This window comes from Lampetra fluviatilis, chromosome 56 (genome assembly GCF_964198595.1).
Source record: "Lampetra fluviatilis chromosome 56, kcLamFluv1.1, whole genome shotgun sequence".
Taxonomy (NCBI): domain Eukaryota; kingdom Metazoa; phylum Chordata; class Hyperoartia; order Petromyzontiformes; family Petromyzontidae; genus Lampetra; species Lampetra fluviatilis.
Window position 1 is genome coordinate 4,934,722 of NC_136330.1, and position 26,097 is coordinate 4,960,818.

At 55.1% G+C, this 26,097-nt stretch overlaps 1 protein-coding gene across 1 annotated transcript in view; it reads left to right on the forward strand.

Moving 5' to 3' along the window:
* Positions 1–20,893, forward strand: part of LOC144950157 (cAMP-dependent protein kinase catalytic subunit PRKX-like) — a 175,355-nt gene extending 154,462 nt beyond the window's left edge. Inside the window, exons 8-10 of the mRNA XM_078880220.1 lie at positions 4,652–4,729; positions 17,958–18,139; positions 20,549–20,893. Of these exons, the coding sequence (XP_078736346.1) occupies positions 4,652–4,729; positions 17,958–18,086 (207 nt within the window). The 3' untranslated portion in view covers positions 18,087–18,139; positions 20,549–20,893. The remainder of the gene's footprint in view (positions 1–4,651; positions 4,730–17,957; positions 18,140–20,548) is intronic.
* Positions 20,894–26,097: the final 5,204 nt, after the last annotated feature.

The window sequence follows — 26,097 nt, forward strand, 5'->3', positions numbered from 1 at the left end:
CCTTTGAAGTCTCGTCGGGTTTCCATTACAAGGTCCCTCCCCGAACTTTTTTGGCAGATGAGCGGAGAAAGTGGCTCGCAAATAACACTTTCTCCCCCTTTTTCCTTACGACATCGGTGACCCCCACCATTCCCCCCGCCCCCCCCCCCCACCTCAAGGGTAACCTCCACCCCCCCTCCAACACCCCCCCCCCCCCACTGCTCCCCCCCCCCCCCCCCCGCTCCTCCTCCTGTACTGTTACGGACTGTCAGGCACCCCCGCTGTTTGCGAGCGCCTATTAATGAGGCCGGCACGGTTCGTCAGGATCTCTTGGAAGCTAAGCAGGGAGTGGTGCGTCGACGTGCGTTGTTGTACCGTACTTCTGTGGCCCCCCCTCACCTTCGCACAGCAGGCATTGGGGGGGGGGGGCGGGGGCGGGGGGTGGGGGGGTGGAGAACGGTCAAATAACCCCCGCGAACCGCACGGCGAGGGGAGGCCGTAATCTAGCAGCGGATTGAGAAAGTGCCCTGCGTGTTTGTGTTATATCCGTGTGTGTGTGTGTGTGTTATATAGGTGTGTGTGTGTGTGTCATTGGGGAGCGGTAGTGTAGCCGGGTTAGGACGCTGCGCTACGAACCCAGGCGACGCGAGTTCGATTCCCGCTCACCAATCGTGGGCCTCCCCTAGGTCGACTCGGCCTCAAATGAGTACCTGGTGCGGCGTGTAAACATCGCCACTGGGGAGACAAAGGCGGTCGAGCGTGGTGCTGGCCACCCACCCCCTCGTGTGCAGTGCCGGCCTTCATAGGCGCTACTCGCTAGCAGCCTGTTAAGGCTACACGGGGGATCTTTTTCTCTGTCGAGTTGGGAATTCGCCAACTGTCAGCGCAACGGTCCCCAGAAGTTAACTTCCGAGAACTACCCCTGAAAGTCCTCTTCAGCAAGACCTCATGCACCCTACCACCAGAGGGGTTTGCCTCTCCGTGCGCTTGTGTAAAATTAAGCGATAAAACCCGATAGGTTTCGGTCATCGGAGCTGGATTATGTCTGCTTACAGTTAGAGGCTCAAAAAAAAAATCCTAATTTTTCATTTTTGATCCAACCCGGATAGCAACCCCCAATGTAGCTTGCCTTGAGAACCCAACCCAGGTTTGAACCTCCCCCCCCCCCTCCAATGACGTTGGACAACCGGGCCTACGACCATCTTGAGCCCTCTCTTTAAGTGAAGTAAAAGAATAAGAGAGGCAGCCAGCCAGCCAGCCATCGGCGGAAGTCAAACCCAGGTTTATCATCGGCGGTGGCCAGGGAGCCCCGGCTGTAGCCCGGCCTCAGCGCTGGAGGTGCCGCGACCGTCATGAACTCGATAATTGTTTTTTTACCCTTCTATCTGGCAACAAAACTGACACCTTTTTTACAAGGAGTCATGTTTGCATAGACCACAATACCTGCAGTCATAATGCAAAAAAAACACAACTCTGATGACGCCAAAAGGCGCACTTTTGCGTCATCTGGTCCAACCCATGTGAGACTAGGCTCTAAGGAAAGCTGTCTCGGGTGTGGACCAATCAACTTCAAGGACAGTGCATACATTATCAGAGTTGTGTTTTTTGTTTGCATTATGACTGCAGGTATTGTGGTCTATGCAAACATGACTCCTCGTAAAAAAGGTGTCAGTTTTGTTGCCAGATAAAAGGGTAAAAAACCAATTATCATATTTTTTACTGGCAAATGAGGTACCAATGGCGTCATGAACTCGTCAAGCTCAGCTCCCAGCCAATCACCGGTGAGGGTTGACTGTTGGAATTCGATATCGGCCCTTTAACGTGAAAGTGCTCCGGCTGCCGTCGCTGTTCGCGGCTCTTGAGCGGCCCGGGAACTTCCTCCCTGCGGGGACGACGTTTCAGCAGGGCTCGGGAAATGACGACAACAACAACAAAAACAACAACAACAACAAAAACAACAACAACAAAAACAACAACAACAAAAACAACAACAAAAACAACAACAACAACAACCGGCCCTGCGCAGATTCTCTACTGCCCGCGCGCGTGAGCCTTTTTTAGAGGGCTGGTGGGAAAAGTCACGCGCTAATTGGCATGTAAGTCGTCGCGTTCCCACAAATTAGTGCAATCGGTGGGGGTGGGGGGGGCAGGATGGAGACGTCGTTTACGAATTTATTTGTCGAAAGAAACGCCGGGAGGCGAGCAGCTCGCGTGCGGTGGGGTCAAGCGTGGGGACTGCGACCTGCTCCCAGCGCATGTCCTCGGCGTTGAAGGTTCAGAGGCTGAATACCCTCTATCGTCATCGTAATCATCACCATCATCGTCACCATGTATGCTGTATATTTGGAGTTTGCGGTGTCTCTCTCCCCGTGGTCCGCGTGGATTTTTCTCCGGATCCTCCGGTTTTTCCCTCCACGTTTAGAATCACGTGTTTTAGAGTGTGTGGCTGCTACTTTAAATGTGCAAATGATGGGGCCACTTCGTTGAGCTATCATTTGTGGCCAGGTCGCTTCCGAAAAACAGCTGTACAGCTCAGTGAGCCTTACCTGGTTATGGTGGTGGTGATGGTGATGATGGTGGTGGTGATGGTGATGATGATGATTGGGATGATTAGTACGGTTGGATACGTACGGTGAGCTGATTGCGGCGTTCAGCAGCGGATCGACCACGGCCGATGATAATCACGACAACGACGTCTATCCGCTCGCGAAACTTTAACCGGCGGTCGTTTAAAAAACCCCCAGAAAAACCTCCCTTATTAGTTTCGTACGGAGAAGAGTAAGAAAAATAAAGTGCCGCGTAGAAATATCTCTGGTTGCACGAAGGGTGATTAGGCAGGGAATTAAAAAAACGCTCGATGGTGAGCGATGTGACCCCAACTCCCCCGCACCCCCCCACCCCCCCGGGGGAGGGTTCAAATCGACAACACCTTGCGCCCAGCTGGGTCGGGATTTACTACGCCCCGGGCACACATGAGTGCCCCCCCCACGCTCCCCCCCCCGCGCCTCCGCCCCCCCCCCTTCTCCCTCCGCGCAACGTAATCCATCCCGCGGCGTTATTTGGCACCGCTTACAAATGTCCCACGCTGTAATGATGGCGGTGGTGGTGGTGGTGGCGGTGGTGGCGGTGGTGGTGGTGGTGAAGCCCGCTTCGCCGAGTTGTCGTTTGTGATGTGCGGGTCGCTCCTTAAGAAGGGCTGCTGTGTAGTTCAGTTTGGCCTTAGCTGGTAAAATTAAAATAAATATTTTTTTAGATTCGTCTATGGGTCCTCTGTACATCTCTGTGGGTCTCTATGCATCTCTGTGCGTCTCTATGGGTCTCTGTTCATCTCTGTGGGCCTCTATGCATCTCTGTGCGTCTCTGGGTCTCTGTTCATCTCTGTGGGTCTCTATGCATCTCTGTGCGTCTCTATGGGTCTCTGTTGATCTCTGCGGGCCTCTATGCATCTCTGTGCATCTCTATGGGTCTCTGTTCATCTCTGTGGGTTTCTATGCATCTCTGTGCGTCTCTATGGGTCTCTGTTCATCTCTGTGGGTTTCTATGCATCTCTGTGCGTCTCTATGGGTCTCTATTCATCTCTGTGGGTTTCTATGCATCTCTGTGCGTCTTTATGGGTCTCTGTTCATCTCTGTGGGTTTATATGGATTTATGTGCGTCTCTATGGGTCTCTGTTCATCTCTGTGGGTTTATATGCATCTCTGTGCGTCTCTATGGGTCTCTGTTCATCTCTGTGGGTTTCTATGCATCTCTGTGCGTCTCTATGGGTATCTGTTCATCTCTGTGGGTTTCTATGCATCTCTGCGCATCTCTATGGGTCTCTGTTCATCTCTGTGGGTTTCTATGCATCTCTGTGCGTCTCTATGGGTCTCTGTTCATCTCTGTGGGTTTCTATGCATCTCTGCGCATCTCTATGGGTCTCTGTTCATCTCTGTGGGTTTCTATGCATCTCTGCGCATCTCTATGGGTCTCTGTTCATCTCTGTGGGTCTCTATGCATCTCTGCGCATCTCTATGGGTCTTTGTTCATCTCTGTGGCTTTCTATGGATTTCTGTGCATCTTTATGCATCTCTATGGGTATCTATGCATCTCCATACGTTTAAAGTATTTCCAGTAGCTTTTCGTGATTTTCTTCCCTTACACTTTGTGCTTCTGCCGTGGGCTTTGCATTGTTTGCGGCCGTGCGGCCGAGGGCTTGGGCAAGATTAAAATAATTCTTAGGTTTTTTCGGTAAAGTCACGTAGGTAAAAAAAATGTAATTAATGAAAGTAGAATAAAAAAAAAGTAAAAATCACGACGTTTCGGAGGCAACACAAGCTTCCGTCTTCAGGTGGAACCGTCACAGCACTTGATACAGCCATCGTGCTGTGACGGTTCCACCTGAAGACGGAAGCTTGTGTTGCCTCCGTAACGTCGTGATTTTTTATTTTATTTTACTTTTATTAATTTGAATTTTTTTTACCTACGTGACTTTACCGAAAAAACCTAAGAATTTGAATCCTTGCAGTCACGAAAGCATCAAATCTAGAAAGATTAAAATAACATTATTTTTTTTTTTTTACACGGAGGGAGACGGATCGTCGTACGTGAAGTAGACGTTTATCCCGCTCTTCTCTCCCGTTTTGTCTTCTTGTAACGTGTCGCCCCCCCCCCTCGCCCCGTGTCTCCCGAACAGAACGGCGCCGAGGATGTGAAGAACCACCGGTGGTTCAAGGGCGTCGATTGGTCAGCCGTGCCTCTCAAGAGGCTCAACGTAAGTGTCGCCGCTGCCTGCGCCCGTTGCTTCGCCCCTTGAGTCGCTGACGTGGAGATGGGTCGACCGACGGCCTCTGCACAGCGGGACGTGGTGCCGAGTGGACTTTGCCGATGACCGTTACCGGCGGTGTTAAGATCGAACCTCTGTGGAGGAGGAGGCTCGTGAATGACGCTGACGGGTGCACGAATATTGTTCATTCATCCGTACGAACCCCTCAAGGTGGTTAAGATCTGCAGACTCCGCCCTCGATCCCGGCTGCGTTCCTGGGGCGAGCGGGGTTTGCGGAATTCCCTACCGTGTGAAATTCGTTCATCCGACAATGTGCGTACGGGGGAAGTCTCTTCTTAAGCCCGTTTATTCTGTTTAGCTTCTCTCTTGGCCCTGGCCTTATCCTTGTTCTTACAAGGCGCCTTGAGACGTTGGTGGAAGGCGCCTTGCAGATACATGTAAATTATTATTATTATTTGTGTTACTGTTGCGGGGAAGTATAAAAACATTCACCGCCTACGGAGTCGGCGACACCGATCGCCTCCTTCCACGCGTTGGCCAGCAGCCTCGCGACGACATGAAAACCACATTGCCCCGAAACCCCCTTTGAGGCGTTACGGCTCGACAGCACGGCACGAGCGAGTGAGCGACAGCACGGTGCGCGCGCGAGTGAGCGAGCGATCGATAGCACAGCGAGCGAGCGAGTGAGCGAGCGATCGATAGCACAGCGAGCGAGCGAGCGAACAACAGCACAGCGAGCGAGCGAGTGAGCGAGTGACAGCACGGCGAGCGAGCGAGTGAGCGAGCGATCCCTGTGCGGGGAGGGGGCCGCGTAGCAGGACAGCCAGCCGCGCTGCGAATGCGGTCGGAGCCGAGTTCGATTCCCGCCCGCGGCCGACGACCCCCGCTCGCGAGCAACAACAGTGGGAGACATATCTGAACCCTTGCGGGCCTCCCCTAGGTCGACCCAGTCTGAAGTGTGAGGAACTGGTGCGGTGTGTAGTAAACATCGCCACTGGGGAGGCAAAGGCGGCCGGGCGTGGTGCTGGCCACCCCAACCCCCTCGTGTGCCGTGCCAGCCTTCATAGGTGCTCGCTAACAGCACTTGCCCCTCCAGTCTGTTGAGGCTGTACGGGGGATCTTTGTTCATAATAAAGGTCTTTGGGTGAGATCGCGTCAGTATAAATGTGTCGAAACCCTCCACCACCCGACACGGCCAATCAGTAAGGGATTTGTCGCGTACACAAAACGCCAAATAGTTCACTACTTCAGCCCACCGTTGTGTTGAAGAGTGAATCCACAACATTTACAATTTGAGTTAGTACGACGTTTCGCTGGAAATTACATCCGGCATCATCGGGCGATCTGCCAAATCGATTTGCCAATTGGATTTGGCGAATTTATACTTATGCGATCTTACCCAGAAACCTTTATTATGAATCATTTTGGTCGCGAAAGCCTGCTGCGTGTTCAACTGGGGGATCTTTGTCTTTGCGTTTGGGGGGAGCGGTGGTGCAGCGGTTAGCGCCGCTGCGCTTCGAACCCCGGCGACCCGAGTTAGATTCCCGCTCGTGGCCACCAGCACACCAGTGACGACTATCTGAACCCGTCATGGGCCTCTCCTAGGTCGACTCGGCCTCAAACGAGTACGCGGTGTGGTGGAGCTTTGTCTGAAAGCAATAGCCGTACTACTTTGCAGAAACTCCAAAGCTCACAAAAACAACGGGTTATTTTTGGCACGCTATATTTCCCAACATTTTAGTACAAAAATGCCAACCCGTTTCGATCGCAGCACAAGAGGACGACCGCTTGTGTTGCGATCGAAACGTCGTGATATATTATTTTATTTTTATTCCCACGTGACTTTACCGAAAGAACCAAAGAGTATGTACCCCTGAAATGTAACCATTTTTTTTTTAAATTTCTTCTTAAAGTTAATTAAAATAACGGTCGTAAAAAACAAGATTGACAAAAAACTTTTGGCCGTAAATATTGAGCGGAGGTTACGTAAAGAATCCCTTTGTGATTGCGGGCTTTCTGAAAAGGCTGAACGCCTGCCAACATCACCTTGGGCTGGACGTAAAACGTAGAATTCGTTCAAACACGCAAATTTTTTGGGTTAATAAAAAAATAATGGTTGACAAACCTAAAAAATGTTGGCCTCCACAAATGAGCAATTTGGGGTGGCGGAAATTGTTTTTTTTTACCAGGTAAGGCCCCCACTGAGATATGTAGATATTTTTTCAGAAGCAACGCTGGCTATCGCAAATGATAGGTCAACGGAAGTGGCTTATCATGTGGAGATTCATAGCAGCCAAATACGCATAGTTCAAGTTCATTTATTAGGTATAGCCCTGTGAGCCATTCGGCTCTTGAATCGGGTGCAACCGCAACAAACAAAAAACAAAAACATGAACAAAAAACATCTTAAAGTGAATATGTGACTGAGTGCAAACAGAAAATCCAAGAAAAGACAGCAAAATATTGCAGAAAAAGCACCGTACACCAAAGCTGTGTGCAAAAATCCCAGTGGGATGCAAGTCAAACAACAACAACAACAACCACAAGACAACTTAGATTAAGGCCATCAGTCTAACTCTGTTCTACAACAAACAAACATGGCCAAACCAAAAGAGACACACAGATATGCAGTGAGACCCATAGAGATGCATAGACACCCATAGAGACCCATAGAGATGCATAGGGACCCATATAGATTCATCGAGATACATAGAGATGTATAGAGACTCACAGACTAAAGGAAACCATTTTTATTTACACGCTTTCTATTAACTCACTCTGTCTGTTGTTGTATCCTCACATCTTGCAACTCAATTTTCACCCACTTCCCAATGTCGTATCGACTGCAAACTTGGTATACTTGTGTCACACTGATGACAATACTATATTCTATCATTAAAACATATATATATATATTTTTAAACATTAATTTTGTATATGTTATGTTTTGGCTTGGGTCTAATTGTCCACGCTCAACTGACGTTGGCTGTAATTGGCCACGGCCCCTTACGTTATGGCAAGCTTTGGGGCCACTTCCTGGAGTCGTGGAGTTCTGCCATTACGAGTACGGTACATTTCATTAAAGCGTGTTTAAAAAAAGTGTTTTTTAAATATTACTTATTTTCCACGTGTTAGGCCCACTGAGCTACTTAGTTCTTTGTCAGAAGCAACCCTGGATATCACAATTGATCGCTCCACGAAGTGGTGGCTTACCATCATCATCATTGTGTGGAAGTTCATAGCAGCAGCCAAATACTCTAAACACACGTGATGTTTGATTCTAAATGTGGAGGGGAAAAAGCGGAGGACCTGGAGAAGAAGCCACGTGACCACGGGGAGAGAGATACGCAAACTCCAAATATACAGCAGCAGGCATCAGGGTCGGGATCGAACCCACGACCTCCTGCACACCAGGCGAGGTAGTCAACATCTCCTAGCCCCCGTGATGATGATGAGAGAGAGAGAGAGACGCAAACTCCAAATACACAGCAGCAGGCGTCAGGGTCGGGATCGAACCCACGACCTCCTGTATACCTGGCGAAGTAGTTAACATCTCCTAGCCACCGTGATGATGATGATGAGAGAGACACGCAAACTCCAAATATACAGACAGGCATCATCAGGGTCGGCATCGAACCCACAACCTCCTGCGTACCAAGCGAGGTAGTTAACATCTCCTAGCCACCGTGATGATGATGAGAGAGAGAGAGAGACACGCAAACTCCAAATATACAGCAGCAGGCATCAGGGTTGGGATCGAACCCACGACCTCCTGCACACCAGGCGAGGTAGTCAACATCTCCTAGCCCCCGTGATGATGATGAGAGAGAGAGAGAGACGCAAACTCCAAATACACAGCAGCAGGCGTCAGGGTCGGGATCGAACCCACGACCTCCTGTATACCAGGCGAGGTAGTTAACATCTCCTAGCCACCGTGATGATGATGATGATGAGAGAGACACGCAAACTCCAAATATACAGACAGGCATCATCAGGGTCGGCATCGAACCCACAACCTCCTGCGTACCAAGCGAGGTAGTTAACATCTCCTAGCACCCGTGATGATGATGAGAGAGAGACACGCAAACTCCAAATATACAGCAGCAGGCATCAGGGTCGGGATCGAACCCACGACCTCCTGCACACCAGGCGAGGTAGTTGACATCCCTTAGCCACCATGTATGTACATCGATCTTCTTACATAGCCAACCGTGCTAATCGGGAGAAATTCTACATTTCCAAGGCAAGGGGTGAGTGAGGTAGATGCTATTTCCTTGGCGTGGTATGCAGGAGGTCGTGACTGTGATCGCGTTTGTTTATTTTGGAGTTTGCATGTCATCCCCCCACCTTGTTCTGCAGTGCGAGGGAGTGTGTGAGAGTGAGTGTGAGTGAGTGAGTGTGAGAGTGTGAGAGTGAGTGAGTGTGAGAGTGTGTGAGTGAGTGAGAATGTGTGAGTGTGTGAGTGAGTGAGTGTGTGAGTGAGTGAGTGTGAGAGTGTGAGAGTGAGTGAGTGTGAGAGTGAGTGAGTGTGAGAGTGTGTGAGTGAGTGAGAGTGTGTGAGAGTGTGTGAGTGAGTGAGTGTGTGAGAGTGTGTGAGAGTGTGTGAGTGTGTGAGTGAGTGTGTGAGTGAGTGAGTGTGAGAGTGTGAGAGTGAGTGAGTGTGAGAGTGAGTGAGTGTGTGAGAGTGTGTGAGAGTGTGTGAGTGTGTGAGTGAGTGTGTGAGTGAGTGTGAGAGTGTGAGAGTGAGTGAGAGTGAGTGTGTGTGAGTGTGTGAGTGAGTGAGTGTGTGAGTGAGTCAGTGTGAGAGTGTGTGAGAGTGTGTGAGAGAGTGAGTGCGAGTGAGTGAGTGAGTGTGTGAGAGTGAGTGTGTGTGAGTGTGTGAGTGAGTGAGTGTGAGAGTGTGTGAGAGTGTGTGAGAGAGTGAGTGCGAGTGAGTGTGAGAGTGAGTGAGAGTGAGTGTGTGTGAGTGTGTGTGAGTGTGTGTGAGTGTGTGAGTGAGTGAGTGCGAGTGAGTGTGAGAGTGTGAGAGTGAGTGAGAGTGAGTGTGTGTGAGTGTGTGAGTGAGTGAGTGAGTGTGTGAGTGAGTGAGTGTGTGAGAGTGTGTGAGAGAGTGAGTGCGAGTGAGTGTGAGAGTGTGTGAGAGTGAATGTGAGTATGAGTGAGTGTGAGTGTGCGAAACGTGGACCCCCCTAATGGAGCATCTTTGCCTATTGGAGACATTTAGGCTGGCCTGCCTACGATCCATCCTGGATTTAACCAGGCTGGATTGTGTGAGGAGCTCACAAATCCTCGAAAGATCTGGGCAAAGTCCCATGGGTGAGCTCCTCCGGCAGGCAAGGCTGCGTTGGCTGGGTCATGTGGCCCGCATGCCCAGCCACCGCATGCCTAAACAGCTTTTGTTAGGCCGGATAGAGGGGGCTAAACGGGCGCGGCACGGGCTAGAGAAGCGATGGAGTGATGTGGTACTGGAGGATGTGGAGCTGAGTGGACTTGCCGATGACTGGTACCAGCGTTGTCAAGATCGGCTTCAGTGGAGGAGGCTCGTGAAAGACGCCTCTGGGCAGTTGGAGGCAGTCGCCCTCCAACTACAACGGAGGGCGGAGGAACGACGCTCACAACAACGAGCGGAGCGCCGGGTGGCTAAAGCACAGCAAGTTGGCACAGTAGGGGACACAGACGGTGCATCAGCCAGTCATCTCAGTTAGTCGACCTGTGGCATCTGGGTCTGCGCCGTGACCTCCTGCCAGCGGGCGTTCGACACTTCATGTGGCCTCAAGGTGCACATAGCCTGGCACAAGCGTCGTGGTGACGTCACTGCCACTTAGTGGCGAATGGCGGTTGTTGTTGTGTGAGAGTGTGAGTGTGAGAGTGAGTGTGTGAGAGTGAGTGTGTGAGAGTGTGTGAGAATGAGTGAGTGTGTGAGAGTGTGAGTGTGAGAGTGAGTGTGTGAGAGTGAGTGTGTGAGAGTGTGTGAGAATGAGTGAGTGTGTGAGAGTGAGTGTGAGAGTGAGTGTGAGAGTGAGTGTGTGAGAGTGTGAGAGAGAGTGAGTATGAGTAAGTGTGTGAGAGTGAGGGTGTGAGAGTGTGTGAGAGTGAGTGTGTGACAGTGAGTGTGTGAGTATGAGTGTGTGAGTGTGTGAGTGAGTGAGTGTGAGAGTGAGTGTGAGAGTGTGTGACAGTGAGTGTGTGAGTATGAGTGTGTGAGTGTGAGTGTGTGAGTGAGTGAGTGTGAGTGAGTGTGAGAGTGAATGTGAGAGTGAGTGAGTGTGTGAGAGTGTGTGTGTGTGAGTGAGTGAGTGTGAGTGAGTGTGAGAGTGAGTGTGAGTGAGTGTGTGAGAGTGAGTGTGTGAGTATGAGTGTGTGAGTGTGTGAGTGAGTGAGTGTGAGTGAGTGTGAGAGTGAGTGTGAGTGAGTGTGTGAGAGTGTGTGAGTGACAGAGCCGAGTGTGAATTTGTGAATGATAGCAGGAGTGAGTGTGAGAGTGAGTGTGAGAGTGAGTGTGAGAGTAAGTGTGAGCGAGATAGTGAGTTGGATTCTCGCTCACGGCTAACACCAGTGACGATCATCTGAGTCTCCTCTAGGTCGACTCAGCCTCAAAATGAGTGCGTGGTGCGGTGTGTAAAAAAAACATCCCCACTGGGGAGACAAAGGCGGCCGTGCGTGGTGCTGGCCACCCACCCCCTCGTGTGCCATGCCGGACTTCACAGAGACGGCGAGCGATCGAGCGCCGGGCAAAACGAGCGACTTTCGCCGGTGCCGATGACCCCCTCCTCCTCCTCTCCGCGCCGTCGCGCCCTCTTGAACCCAACCGACCTCTCGAACCGTCTCGGGCCGGTCAACTCTGAGGTCATTCCTCCCCCGCCCCCTCCCCAATCCCTCGCAATCCCCCCCCCACCCACCCCTTACACCCGCCCTCCCCCCCACTCCACAATGCCCCCCCACCTCTCTCCGTCCTCCGAGTAGAGACATGGCACCCGACCCGGTTAAAATTATAACTTGAAAAAACTCTGAAATAATTTGTAATTTTCCAGATGCGACCCCGGCCAGCGCAAATGACAGCTGCTCGGCGAAGTGGCGGCTGGTCGTCAGCATCACCACCATCACGTGGACATGCATAGCAGCCAAATACGCGTGACGTTGGTTGAGTTTAAACGCGGGGGGAATAAAACCGGAGGACCCAAAGAAAAATCCAAGCGACCACGGGGAGAGAGAGAGAGAGACGCAAACTCCAAATACACAGACAGGCATCGTCAGGGTCGGCATCGAAACCCACGACCTCCTGCGTACCAGGCGAGGTAGTTAACATCTCCTAGCCACCGTGATGATGATGAGAGAGAGAGACACGCAAACTCCAAATACACAGACAGGCATCGTCAGGGTCGGCATCGAAACCCACGGCCTCCTGCGTACCAGGCGAGGTAGTTAACATCTCCTAGCCACCATGATGATGATGAGAGAGAGAGAGACACGCAGACTCCAAATACACAGACAGGCATCGTCAGGGTCGGCATCGAACCCACAACCTCCTGTGTACCAGGCGAGGTAGTTAACATCTCCTAGCCACCGTGATGATGATGAGAGAGAGAGAGAGACACGCAAACTCCAAATACACAGACAGGCATCGTCAGGGTCGGCATCAAACCCACGACCTCCTGCGTACCAGGCGAGGTAGTTAACATCTCCTAGCCACCGTGATGATGATGAGAGAGAGAGACACACAAACTCCAAATACACAGACAGGCATCGTCAGGGTCGACATCGAACCCACGACCTCCTGCGTACCAGGCGAGGTAGTTAACATCTCCTAGCCACCGTGATGATGAGAGAGAGAGAGAGAGACACGCAAACTCCAAATACACAGACAGGCATCGTCAGGGTCGGCATCAAAACCCACGACCTCCTGCATACCAGGCGAGGTAGTTAACATCTCCTAGCCACCGTGGTTAATGCCCCGGTGCGTGCCAACCGTAAACACCCCGCACACGCCCTCCGCCAAAAATCCCCGTGCGGCGTCGTTCTCAAGAAGAGTTGGCTGCGTGTCCGTGCCTGCGTCACGGATCACTCGCGAGCTCCTCGAGAGAGAGAGAGAGAGGCGGCGGGGGGGGGGCTCTTTGGAGCTGCCGACGGGGGAAGCCCTTACCCCACCCGGTAGTGGCGCTTACCGAGCGCTTTCAGGTGCTGCACCTTTATCTTTTTTTCCCAGCGTGGAAGGAAAGAGATTTCCTAGAGCTGCCATCGTAAGCGAGGAGGCCCTCGATGCGGGCGCACAATCCTGACCTTGCCCCCCCCCCTCTCTCCCAGCTTGAACTCTCTTCTCACACTGACGCTACGCCACCCGCCCCCCCCCTGCCCGAGGTTTTCGCGGTCCGCGCGGCCCTCTGCCGATGTCCGACGTTCCGCGCCACGCGTGCCGGCAGCTTCCTCCCCCTCCCTCTCTCTCCCTCTCGCTTGAAACCGGTCCGAGTGGGGGGGGGGGGGGGGGGCGGTGCTCGCGGCGACGAAACGTCGGACGCCGGTCAGGAGGCCCGTCATCGTCGCACGCCGGGATTCGAGTCGCGCGGTCCCATGCCCACCACCGCCCCCCACCGCCGCCACCGCCGCCACCGCCACACCACGCCGCAAATTTTCCCACAATCCCCTCCACCGTCGGAGGCCACGGCTGGCAAGGAGATGGGTGGGGCCGGCGTGATCAACGCTCTCCGGCACCGCGCGTCGTGACGGGGTGGGGGGGGGAGACCGCGAGGTCCGACCGTGTCCGTCCGGTTGCTTGCCGAGCTGTGTTGGCTTTCCTGTTTCCGCGCTCATGACACGCACACGCACAGAGAAGCGCGCTCGCCGCCGCACGTGAACCGCGATTGCCTCGCCGATCTCGTCAAGCGTCACCCTCGCGGCGGTGGCTGCTGCTGGCCGTCGCACCGCATCGCGCGGCGCTTTCAGACGCGCTTCTGCGGCCGTCTGGAACGCCCTCTTCACTTCCGATGTTAGGAAGCCGCTGGAGCTGTGCGCACCTTTAAATCATCATTATCTTCATCTGGATTGACAAAGTAATTTCTTTAGAGCTGCTTTTTGTGTGTTTGTTGTCCGTTAACCTTCGATCGGCGCGGTTGGCTACGCACGGTGCGAAAGACGCTCAACGTACGTATGGAGTCATTCCGCAGGAGGAGCAATCCGATGAGCTATAAAGCTCTCTCTCTCTTCTTTTATTACACAGATGTCCAGTCGGGGGGGCGGGGAGTTCGGAAAGTTCCAACAACAAATGCAATTACAACAGCACGAAAAGGAGTGCAAAGTCTATGAAAGGGTCAGCAAATCGCGCAAAAAAAAAAAATCTAAATGCTGAATACAAATTGCGCGCGTCCCACCGGTCGCGGTGCGCCACCACCGCCGCCGCAGCCGTAGCGGCGAGCAACCGGCGGGCGGCAGTGAAGACGGCGGCGCGTGCGACGGCTCGGTCGACGCCACCGCATTCACGAGCCCCCGGTTGCGTCGGGTGGAGGGGGGTCGCACAACACACACGCACAACACAGACGCACAACACGCACGCACAACACGCACGCACAACACGCACGCACAAGACACACGCACAACACAGACGCACAACACGCACGCACAACACGCACGCACAATACGCACGCACAACACAGACGCACAACACGCACGCACAACACACACGCACAATACGCACGCACAACACAGACGCACAACACGCACGCACAAGACACACGCACAGCACAGACGCACAACACGCACGCACAACACGCACGCACAACACACACGCACAACACAGATGCACGCGCACGTCCGAATTTCTACTCTCGCGGGCGGATCGACGTGGGGGGAGGGGGGGGGATCGCCACCCCGTTTGCTTTGGCTGCCCCCCGGGGGAGGCGCTGGTGGGGGCCGGAGTTTGAAGCGGAACGATTAAACAAAATAAACCAGCTTCGTTGGGCTGGAGTTGGCTCCCGTGGTGGTTTGGGAGGCTGGCGAGTGGTGGTCGTGTTCACGTGAAGGGGGCGGGGGGCGGTGCTGAGTCAGCGGCGAGGAAATCCAGCCGCTGGGGTCGCTGTCTTTCATGCGGGGTTCGTGGTGGCCGTGTCAGAGACACTTTTTTGAATTATTTTTATTTTTATCTTCCCCCGTGTAGCCTAAAGAGACTGTTGGGGAAAGTGCTGTTAGCGAACAGTGCTTACGAGTGAGTGTGATGGTGGGTGAGATGGTGAGTGAAGGAGTGGGTGAGTGTGATGGTGAGTGAGATGGTGAGTGGGTGAGTCGGTGAGTGAGATTTTGTTTGTGATGGTGGGTGTGATGGTGAGTGGGTGAGTGAGATGGTGAGATGGTGAGTGGGTGAGTGAGATGGTGAGTGGGTGAGTGTGATGGTGGGTGTGATGGTGAGTGGGTGAGTGTGATGGTGGATGAGATGGTGAGTGGGTGAGTGTGATGGTGGATGAGATGGTGAGTGGGTGAGTGGGTGGGTGAGATGGTGAGTGTGATGGTGGGTGTGATGGTGAGTGGGTGAGTGGGTGATATGGTGAGTGAAGGAGTGGGTGAGTGTTATGATGGGTGAGATGTTGAGTTCCAGTTGATTCTCATTGCCATTAGTGACCCAGGGCATGAGTCTGCCAGTTGAGGCATTTTTTGTCTTTTTTTTGTTTACAGTCCACTCTCGATTATCCGCGCGCAGTTCGTCCGATTTGTGGATTAACCGCGCACCTGAGATTTCGACATTCATCAACAACGCATGTTTTTTTTTCCCTTAAGCCCAAATTCATCAATCTAAAAACAGTTACGCGTTGTTATTCTTGGACATGTTTATTACAAGTCACCAAAAGAAAAAAAATTTGATCCGGTTAATCCGGCATCCGCGAGATGGCGAGTACATTAGTTGCCATATCTTTACAACAGTGGGCGGCGCCGTTTAATTGATGCTGATCGGCATGGGCCCGAGTCTTCTGCTGGGCGATGCGTTCGCGTCCGTTTCCCGAAGAGTAACAATCGCTTCATTTTGAGCGATTCATCCCATCGTTTATTTCGTGAGTTTGAACTTACGAAGCTGTGCGACGGACGGCGGGCAAACTTAGACATTGCCACGACCTGCGTCAGTGGGTTTTTGGCGCACAGGCCCGGCGGAAACTGGTTGTATCTGTGGATCATCTCGCGATTGTGAACGCGGACAAATCGAGATTCCGACTCGATTTGGACCTTATGACGACTGGGCACGAGGGCCTACCCTTCTATGCGAGCGACGTCGGTGGCGGCGGCGGCGGCGGCGGCCCCTCGTGTTCGCTGCGGTCAATGCGCAACGCGGCATTAATCGGGGCTGGCCGCTGGATTCGAACCGCCGCGACATCCACTCCGTCTCCGCCTCCCGAGGAGCTCGTAAGGGGCGCGTCAAAACGCCGAGAGCCAGCCTTGCCGCGCGTAATCTCCTCGAGGCCCGATGTCCCTCCGTCCGAAGGGATTCGTAGTTACGTCAAATGCACAACGCGCCATTTAGCAGGGCGGCCACTCCATTCGAACCACGAGCCTCTGCGTCGCCCCCTCAAGGGCTCCATTAATCGTGGCCGTGCCGGAGATGCCGGCGAGGACCTCCGGTGAAGGTTCTCACGCGGGCTGTCTCGGCGTTTTCAAGGCCCGGGTGGAGAGGGGTGGGGGGTGGTTTACTTAATCGTTATCCCAGACACTGACACCACCACCGTGTCGATTGAGGAGCTTGCAGTGGCCGGCGTTGCTGAGACATTCCACGCCAGAGGTCGCAACCGGATACCCGTACCCTACCCGATACCCGGCTACCCGTACCCGGCCGGGTACGGGTACCCATTTGCGACCCTGGTGCGGCCGGGTACGGGTACGGGTAAGGAATCAAAACCCGTTTGCGACCTCTGTTCCACGCGCAATCTCTCGGGGCCCGGTGTCTCTCTGCTCCGAAGGGAATCGTGTCGACGTCAACGCGCAACGCGGCATTAATCGGGGCGGCCGCTGCACTCGAACCGCGAGTCTGGGCGGCGAACTCGCTCCCCCGCCGGGCTGCGTCACCGCCCCACGGCGTCACCCTCTTGAGGGCTTCATTCACGATGGCCGTGTCGGGGACACCGCTGAGACGCTACGGTTCCGACGTGGGGTGGCTTTAGGGTGGGCCGGAGGGGAGGGAGGGTGGCACATCATGGGTACCTCGGACACTGACACCACCACCAGCTCATAGGAGCCGTGTCAGACAGTGCCGAGACATCTCACGCGTAATCTCTTCGCACAACGAGGTATTAAGGAGGGCGGCCACTGCATTTTACCACGAGCCGGCGCTTCCACGGCCCGGGCGGAGGAACATTATAATCGCTGCCCCCAGACACCGACACGCCCGCCGTGTCGGTCAAGGAGGCCGTGTCGGACGCCGAGAGCCAGCCGCTCGTAATCTCTGGGGGCCGGATGTCGCTCTTTCTCTCTCTGAGCTCCCCAGGGTCAAGGGTCGCGGCTGCAGGCAAATACCTCGCCGCCCCCTCCAGAGCGACGGTTTAAAACGTTTGTTTACGCGTCGTCAGGTGTTCGCCGCGTCTGTTGTTGTTGCTGTTGTTGTACTCGTTGTTGCCGTGGCGATTGTTTACCCGGGAAAGGCCTTGCCAAGGTTTGCCAAGACCCTTCCTGGATTGGCGAGCAGGGGCGGGGGCGATGATTGCTGCTGCTGCTGGCAGTTTTCGGCACAGCACGGGAGACATTCAGATGAACTCTTTGCTACTAACTGACAGCTCCTCCTGCGTTATGCGCCTTCGATAGAGCCGCGCGTCGGTGGATCGAAGGGTCCGCATGCGGCTCGGGAAAGACGCCGTTTTGGCCGCCGCTGATGTCGATATATTTTATTGTTTGTAAACCCTCCGCTGTAATGGAAGCCTCTGTCCGTACTAACGCAGCCGCCGTGCGCGCGTGTGTGCGTGGGGAGCGGTGGCGTAGCGGTGAGGGCCGCTGCGCTACGAACCCGGCCACCCGGGTTCGATTCCCGCTCGCGGTGACGATTATCTGAACCGTTCCTGGACCCCCCCCACTCGGTCGACTCGACCTCAAATGAGTACCCGGTGCGGTGTGTAGTAAACATCGCCACTGGAGAGACAAAGGCGGCCGGGCGAGGTGCTGCCCACCCACCCCCTCGTGCGCCGTGCCTGGCCTTCATAGGCACTTGCCCCAGCGGCCTGTTGAGCCTCCACGGGGGATCTTTGTCTTTGTTCTACAGCCTCCCATCGAGCCGCGGATCGTGCACGAAGGAGACACCTCGAACTTTGAGAGCTACCCGCCCGAAGACCCCAAAAAGATTCCTCCCTCCCTGTGCGCCAAGGATCTGGAGCCCTTCAAGAACTTCTGAGCCCCCCCCCCTCCTGTCGTTGGGACGGGGTGGGGGGGGGCTCGCGCTCCGAGGTACCGTCTCTCGCTCGCGACTCCACGACCCGACGAATCGATGATTGCACAACCTCCTGTATACCAGGCGAGGTAGTTAACATCTAGCCACCGTGATGATGATGATGGTGAGAGAGAGAGAGAGACCACGCTCACTCCGGATATACAACCAGGCGTCAGGGTCGGGATCGAACCCACGACCTCCTGTATACCAGGCGAGGTAGTTAACATCTCCTGGCCACCGTGATGATGATGATGATGGTGAGAGAGAGACACGCAAATTCCAAATATACAGCAGCCGTTACGGTTGGCATCTAACCCGCTGCCCTCCTGTACACCAGGCGAGGTAGTTAACATCTCCTAGCCACCGTGATGATGATGATGATGGTGAGAGAGAGAGACACGCAAACTCCAAATACACAGCAGCCGTTACGGTTGGCATCTAACCCACGACCTCCTGTATACCAGGCGAGGTAGTTAACATCTCGGTTGCTAAAATCCGTCGGCACCTCGAGACGCGCGTGCGCCACGTGACGATCCAATCGTCCCTGGCCGTGTCGGGCGGCCGGAGGCTCTGAACGTCACGCGAGAATCTCGCCCAGCCGCCCAGCCGCCGCCGTGCGCGCGCCTGGCGGCGGAGTCGAACCCGTGGCCTCTGGACCGCGGGCCAGAGGCCACGGGGACGCGTTGGCCACGTCGATGGGCGGGGGGGAGCGGTCGTGTCGCTCGCGTGCCCTCGCCTCCTCGCGCGTCATTGTCAGTGTCCACAGCGGCGTCGGTTGTCGTGGGTGGGGGTTGGGGTGGCGGGGGCTTCAACCAACGTTTGCACAGCTGTTAGGCCCAAAGTGTGTTTAGGAATTCGTTTTGCAGGGGGAAAGCTCGCGCCCGTTTGTTTTGATTCACTCGGAGGGTCTTCTTCTGGTGGAAACTTAACGATCTCCCGTGTGTAGACTTTAACAGACTTGCTGGGGCAAGCGCTGGCAGCGAGTAGCGGCTGCGAGGGCCGGCACGGCACACGAGAGGGGCGGTGGTGTGGCCAACGCCACGGGCCCGGCCGCCTTTGTCTGCCGAGTGGCGACGTTTAGTACACACCGCAACCAGGTACTTATTTGAGGCCGAGTCGACCTCGGGGAGGCCCATGACCCGTTCAGATATAATCTTGCCCGGTGCCGTGTGTAAACGTGGGCAATGGGGAGACGGAAACAAAACAGAGGTAGAGATTCCCCACATTCATCCGTGTAGTGCGTGTAGGGGCACGTGCTGTGTTGGCAAGCGTTTATTCAAGCCGGGAATTAAATTTGCGATGCTAATGTAAATTTATTTAACCGACTGCTTCGGTCTTGACCCGGTGACCTCGGTACGATGCCCAGTTTTTTTTGTTTACCGACAACGGCTGCATATTTGGAGCTTGCGTGTCTCTCCCCGTGGTCGCGTGGATTTTTCTACGGCTCCTCCAGAGTCGTCGTGGCGCGTTCCAAGAGTGTTTCGAGCGACGTACTTTTGTCCACGCGACGACGGTGGTGTAAGCCGCCAGCCTCGCTCGTTGTCGAGCTATCGATTGCGATGACCCGGTCGCTTCCGTCGAAAGAGCTGCGTCGCTCAGTGTGGGAGGGCCTTTACCTGGGGAAATAAAAATTAACTCGTAAAAACAAAGTTTTTCACTATAAATCCTTTATATGCGTGGCATTGGTTTTATTTTATTATTCATTTCTGTTTTTCTTGAGTAAAAGTTTCATTTTTATCACATTGGTATTTTAAATTAAATATGAAATTATTTTTTATCCTAAAAAGTGGAAAATTTTTGAAAAAAATTTTCACGAAAATAAATTGTCACGCACAACGAGTCTGTGTGCAAAATGTCAGCTCGATTGGATAACGGGAAGTGGGTTAAAAAACGACCGAAAAATTTGCACGGTCGTAAGCAAGCAAGCAAGTGAACTTAATATAAAGGATTTTTAAAAAATAGTTTTAGTTTAGTTTGTAGTTCAAGTGATGTTCTGCAATGGCTAGGGCATCGCTACGGGTTGAACGCTCCGCCATGGGAATCACGTCCCCACCTAGTGCCCGCCCACCCGCCCGCCCGCTTCATTTCCGTTTCAGAGCCGTTTCACGGGAAATCAAGAATCGGACCATTTATTTCCGTAGCAAAATAACAAATGTATGACGTGAAACAGTAACGGAATGATCTAATTTTGGATATTTTCGCTGGGTATTTTATTTCGTTAATTGAGGACATTGCGCCGACGGGCACTCCCCGCCGCCGCCCCCACGGGAATGGAATCATCAGAATCAGTCTTTGTAACTGGAGGAATCCGATGAGCTGCAAAGCTCTTGTTTTGTCCTCAAAATTGTCCGGTTGAACGGCGACGATGGCGACCTCCTTGCTCACGCAACGTCCCTTCTCTCTTTCTCTCTCTCTCTCTTGGCCAGGTTTCAGGAAGATAGTTCCGCACTGCCAAGCCGTGGCGTCTCTGCTGCTGCTTCTGCTGCTGGTGCTGCTGGTGGTGGTGGTGCTGGTGGTGCTGGTGGTGCTGCTGGTGGTGCTGGTGGTGGTGCTGCTGGTGGTGCTGGTGCTGGTGGTGGTGCTGGTGGTGCTGGTGGTGCTGGTGGAAACTACCATGTGGATCAACAGGTCGGGAAGAGCAAAGCGGCCGTCCCTCCGAGCTCCTCACGCTCCGTCCGCACCTCCAACGCCTCCTTGCCGTCTCTCTTCCGGAGACACGAGGCCCCCCCCCCCTCTACCCCCCTCCCCGCTACCCCCCCCCTTCCCGGTACGCACCCCCCCCCCCCATCCTGGGAACTTCTGCCGGGCGAGGTACAGCGGCGGCACCGCGCGGCACGGGGCGGCCTCCACCTCACCCCCCCACCCACCCACTCACCCCCCCCACCCACCCACTCACCCCCCCCACCCACCCACTCACCCCCCCCACCCACACCCCCCACCCACACCCCGCCAGCCCCCCACTCACCCCCACCTCCCAACTCACCCCCTCAACAACTCATCCCCCACCCCCCCCCCCAACAACTCACCCCCAACCGCACTCTACTTCCGCTACGCCGCTTAGGTGGAATAAGCCTAAATTAAAAAAAAAAAGGAAATTGGGGGGGGGGGGGGTGCGTACTGGGGGGGGAGGGGGTGCGTAGGGCGAGGGTGGCATGGGGGGGTGCGGGGTGTGGGTGGGTGGGGGTCGTAAGCGCATGCCGTGCGACGCCGTCCGTCACGACGTCACTTTGCTTTGGATGATGAAGGTGAAGAGGGCGTGATTTTAGAGCGAGAGGGTGGGCGCGTGAGTATGTGGGTGAGTGGGTGGGTGAGTGGGGGGGTGAGTGGGTGGGCGAGTGGGGGGGTGAGTGGGTGGGTGAGTGGGTGGGCGTGTGAGTGAGTGGGTGGGTGGGCGTGTGAGTGGATGGGTGAGTGGATGGGTGAGTGGGTGGGCATGAGTGGATGGGTGTGTGTGTGGATGGGTGAGTGGATGGGTGAGTGGGTGGGTAAGTATGTCTGTGTGTGTGTGAGTGGGTACGTGACTTTACCGAAAGAACCAAATAGTATGGATCCCTGCAGTCAGGAAAACTTCAAATCTAGATCAGATAAAGAAATCAATAACATAATAAATAAACTAATAAACTAAATTATATTTAATTTTACCAAGTTACGTAACCTTTTTTTCAGAAGCGACCTGGCGACCACAAATGATAGCTCTACGAAGTGGTCTCATCATCGTCACATTCAAATTCAGAGCAGCAGCCCAAGACTCCGAGCGCACGTCGGTAAATGTGGAGGGAAAAACTGTGCGGGAATCCACGCGGCCACGGGGAGAGAGAGAGAGACGCGCAAACTCCAAACATACAGCAGGCGTCAGTCGGGATCGAACCCACGACCTCCTATATACCAGGCAGGTAGTCAACATCTCCTAGCCACCGTGATGATGATGATAACAGAGAGAGGCAAACTCCAAATATACAGCAGCAGGCATCATCAGGGTCGGAATTGAACCCACGACCTCCTGCATACCAGGCGAGGTAGTCAACATCTCCTAGCCACCGTGATGATGATCATAACAGAGAAAGGCAAACTCCAAATATACCGCAGCAGGCATCGTCAGGGTCGGGATCGAACACACGACCTCCTGCATACCAGGCGAGGGAGTTAACATCTCCTAGCCACCATGGCATCCTCACCACAGACCAGGACTCAAACCCTTTCCCGCTCCGAGGGGAGTGTGTGGGTGTGTGTGTTGGGGTGGGTGTGTGTGTGGGTGTGTGGGTAGGTGTGAGGGTGGGCGTGTGGGTGTGTGGGTGTGTGGGTGGGTGTGTGTGAGTGTGTGAGTGTGGGGGTGGGTGGGTCGGTGTGTGTGGGTGTGTGTGGGTGGGTGTGTGTGTGTGTGGGTGGGTGTGTGGGCATGTGGGTGGGTGTGTGTGTGGGTGTGTGTGTGGGTGGGTGTGTGGGTAGGTGTGAGGGTGGGCGTGTGGGTGTGTGGCTGGGTGGGTGTGTGGCTGGGTGGGTGTGTGGGTGTGTGTGTGGGTGTGTGTTTGGGTGTGTGGCTGGGTGGGTGTGTGGGTGGGTGGGTGCATGGGTGTCCCGCTCACCACCTCTGCGTTAATTTTACTCGGGAGAGGCGTAGCGGCAGCAGCGCCGCCGTTCTCATAACGACGTCGCCGCTCACTGCGGGGAACCTCCGCGACACGACCTCCGCGACACGACCTCCGCGACACGACCTCCGCGACACGACCTCCGCGACACGACCTCCGCGACACGACCTCCGCCGCCGCTTTACGGCAGCCGCCGAAACCGCGCCGCGCTCCCCTCCCGCGTGGCCTCGGTGTGCCGATTGAAGTCATTTCACTTCGGTCTCCCTGCCTGCGGTGACGTTCCGGGGACGGCGGCGCGCCGCACGTTGTCGGAACGGAATCGGAGGAGAAGCTGACGACGACTTGCGCACGGCGCCAGCAGCGGGGTTAGAAGGGGAATGGTTCGAAGCTGCACGGCACCCCTTTGCGTCGGAATACGACCGCTGTGCAATATCGCAGCCAGGCGAGATTGCGTCCAAAGTTCCCGGTGGGTTTCTCTCCGTTTCGTCGGTCCGCTCGGCGTTTTCGCGTCTTCGAGTTCCGTGCCGGGCTGGGAGGGGAGGGTTCGTGGGGGGGGGGGGTAGTGAGTCGCCAGATTTTCGTGGACGTTCCAGAAGTGGGTGGTTTAACAAGTTTTCGAAATCTCTTTTCAAGTCTTCCCGGAGCTTTACAAGTCCAGTTGCTTATTAATGATAACGATGATTTCAACCACCAACGGATAACTATCGTAACGGAACGTCCCTCAGGGGCCCGACGCGCTATCCCCCCCAACCCGGTAGTCTTGAGATGTTCTTTTTGCCGCGGTACGTTGCAGCGCCAATGCCGCCGCCACCACCGCCACCGCCGCCACCACCGCCGCCACCACCGCCACCACCAACGCCAACACCGCCACCACCGCCACCACCGCCACCGCTACCGCTACCACCACCGCTACCACCACCAACACCGCTACCACCACCAACACCGCCACCAACACCACCACCGCCACCAACACCACCACCAACGCCACCACCAACGCTGCCACCACCACCACCACAAACACCGCCACCAATACCACCACCAACACCACCAACACCGCTATCACCACCACCTCCACCGCCGCATCTCGTCGCTGCCAATGCTTTCTCGACCTCCGCCACATTCCGAAGATCTTCCCCCGACCGCAGCGTTCCACCCACTTCCTCCTCGGCTCGCACAGAGAACCACGGATGTTCGAACGTAGGCCCATTGCACACTCATCATTAGAAACTACCCCCCCCCCTCTACTCAGCAGGACCGCCATGCCTGCGAAGACCCATATACCCATAGACCCCACAATGGGAGAGACCCGCGGGTTTTTTTTATTTTTGGCCCTAACATCCTCCCCCCCCCACACTGTCCGATCTCGTCCCTCCGTCGCCAGACTTGGCGAAGGCCACTCCCAACGCTGTCTCGAACCCATCGGCCCTCCTGCCCCCACGCTGCCCAGTCGCACCTCGCAGCAGCGGCAGCAGGCAGCGGTAGCAGCGGCAGGCAGCAGTAGCAGCAGCAGGCAGCGGCATCAGCAGGCAGCAGTAGCAGCAGCAGGCAGCAGTAGCAGCACCAGGCAGCAGCAGTAGCAGCAGCAGGCAGCAAGCAACATCAGCAGGCAGCAGCAGCAGGCAGCAGTAGCAGCACCAGACAGCAGCAGCAAGCAGCAGGCAGCAGCAGGCAGCAGTAGCAAGCAATATCAGCAGGCAGCAGCAGCAAGCAGCAGGCAGCAGCCGTAGCAGCAGCAGGCAGCAGCAGCAGCAAGCAACATCAGCAGGCAGCAGGAGCAGCACCAGGCAGCATCAGCAGGCAGTAGCAGCAGCAGTAGCAGCAGCAGCCCCCTTCTGCGAAAACTTGGCAGGACTCTGTTGGCAGACGAGTTTCGAGTCTCAGAGAGGCTTTCCTAAGTAACGGAGCGTAAATAAATTTTAAAAAGTATATGTATATATATGTGTCGCATAACCCGCAAGCTTCTTTTTTTCGCAAGAGCCAGTGTCTTCAAAGTGTGAGGGTCACTGCGCCGCGCTGATCTGTCGATGTAGGAGAGATTTTTTTTGTTTTGGAGAAAATAACGATGAATATTTGCTGACGCTCGTTCGATTCATTTCTTTTATCCCTGCCCTCCCCGCCTCCTTTCCTGAAAGTATTACAAAAAAATGTTTTTGTCGGCGGTACATTTTTTCACGTCACCTTCAGAAACACGGAACACAGCGGCAAGGGGGCGGTGGGGGGGGGGCCGATGTTCCGTGTCGGAGACGCGTCACCACGCCGCTGACGTTCTGAGGCCTAAGTTCTATTCCCGGCACCCCCCCCCCCCCCCCCCCGTACTCCACCATACTGTTCAGGAGTATTGAACCTTGGTTCTCCGTTGTAAAGTTTTTAACGGTCGCACGCCGGCGACAGCCGTGACCCGACCTGACCAAAGCAATTCAAAGATATCTGTCTTTGGAATATTAATGATCGATTACAACTACTACTGCTACTACTACGGTATTGGGCCTACGTCCTCCTGCAAGGACTCGGCGACGTGGTGGTATTATCGTTGTCATGTCGAAGCGGACGAGTCGCGAGGAGACAAAACCACTTTGTGGCCGCGAACGCGGACGAGGTGACCGGAGCCGAGTCGCAGGCCCTCGCCGCTCGCTCGGATCTCTTCTTGTCGCACTGCGGAGCGGTGCCGCCCTCGCCGCCTGTGCGAGCAACCAGTTTCTTCCGCTCCGGGAAAGCGGCCCCCCATGAGCGCGGAGGTTTTCATCTCGCGTGCACGTGCACGCAAGCAAGCACGCAAGCACGCAAGCACGCAAGCACGCACGCGTGCGTTTGTGAGCCCCTCGAGCGGCCGGCGACGAGTTCCCAAAAAGTTTCGCCCCCGCATCGGGACGGGCGCTCGTCCCAGCTCCGTCCGGAAATTCCACGTTGCCGCGACGGGGGAAGTCGGCGCGTCCTGAGAACAACCGCCGTCGGCGTTCCCGGCGGCGACCGGGACTCGACCCCACCCCGCCCTCGCTCGCTGGCGTAGCGCGCCGCGGCGGTTGCGTTGACGTCTCTTTTTGTTTGTTTTGTTTTTCCTCGCCGTGAGAGACGCGGCTCTTCCAATTCGGGAACGCTTTTTCGCGCGCCGCGTCACGGCGTGGAGTCGCGCTGCTTTCTTGAGCTGCGTGGCCGAGCGGTGACAGCGACGTGGCAACGTGGAGATGACGCGGTGACTCATCGCCGGGGGGTTCCCTCGGCGATGCGTCCCGCCGTCTCAGCGCGCAGGGGCATGCGTAGCCGTCGTGGTGGTAGCACGCCGTGTCTCGCCAAGCTTACATCATCAACCACGCTGTTTGCGGGGGGAAATCGTTCTTAGCTTTTTCAGGAGCGCATCTACCACCACCACCACCGCCGCCACCGCTACCACC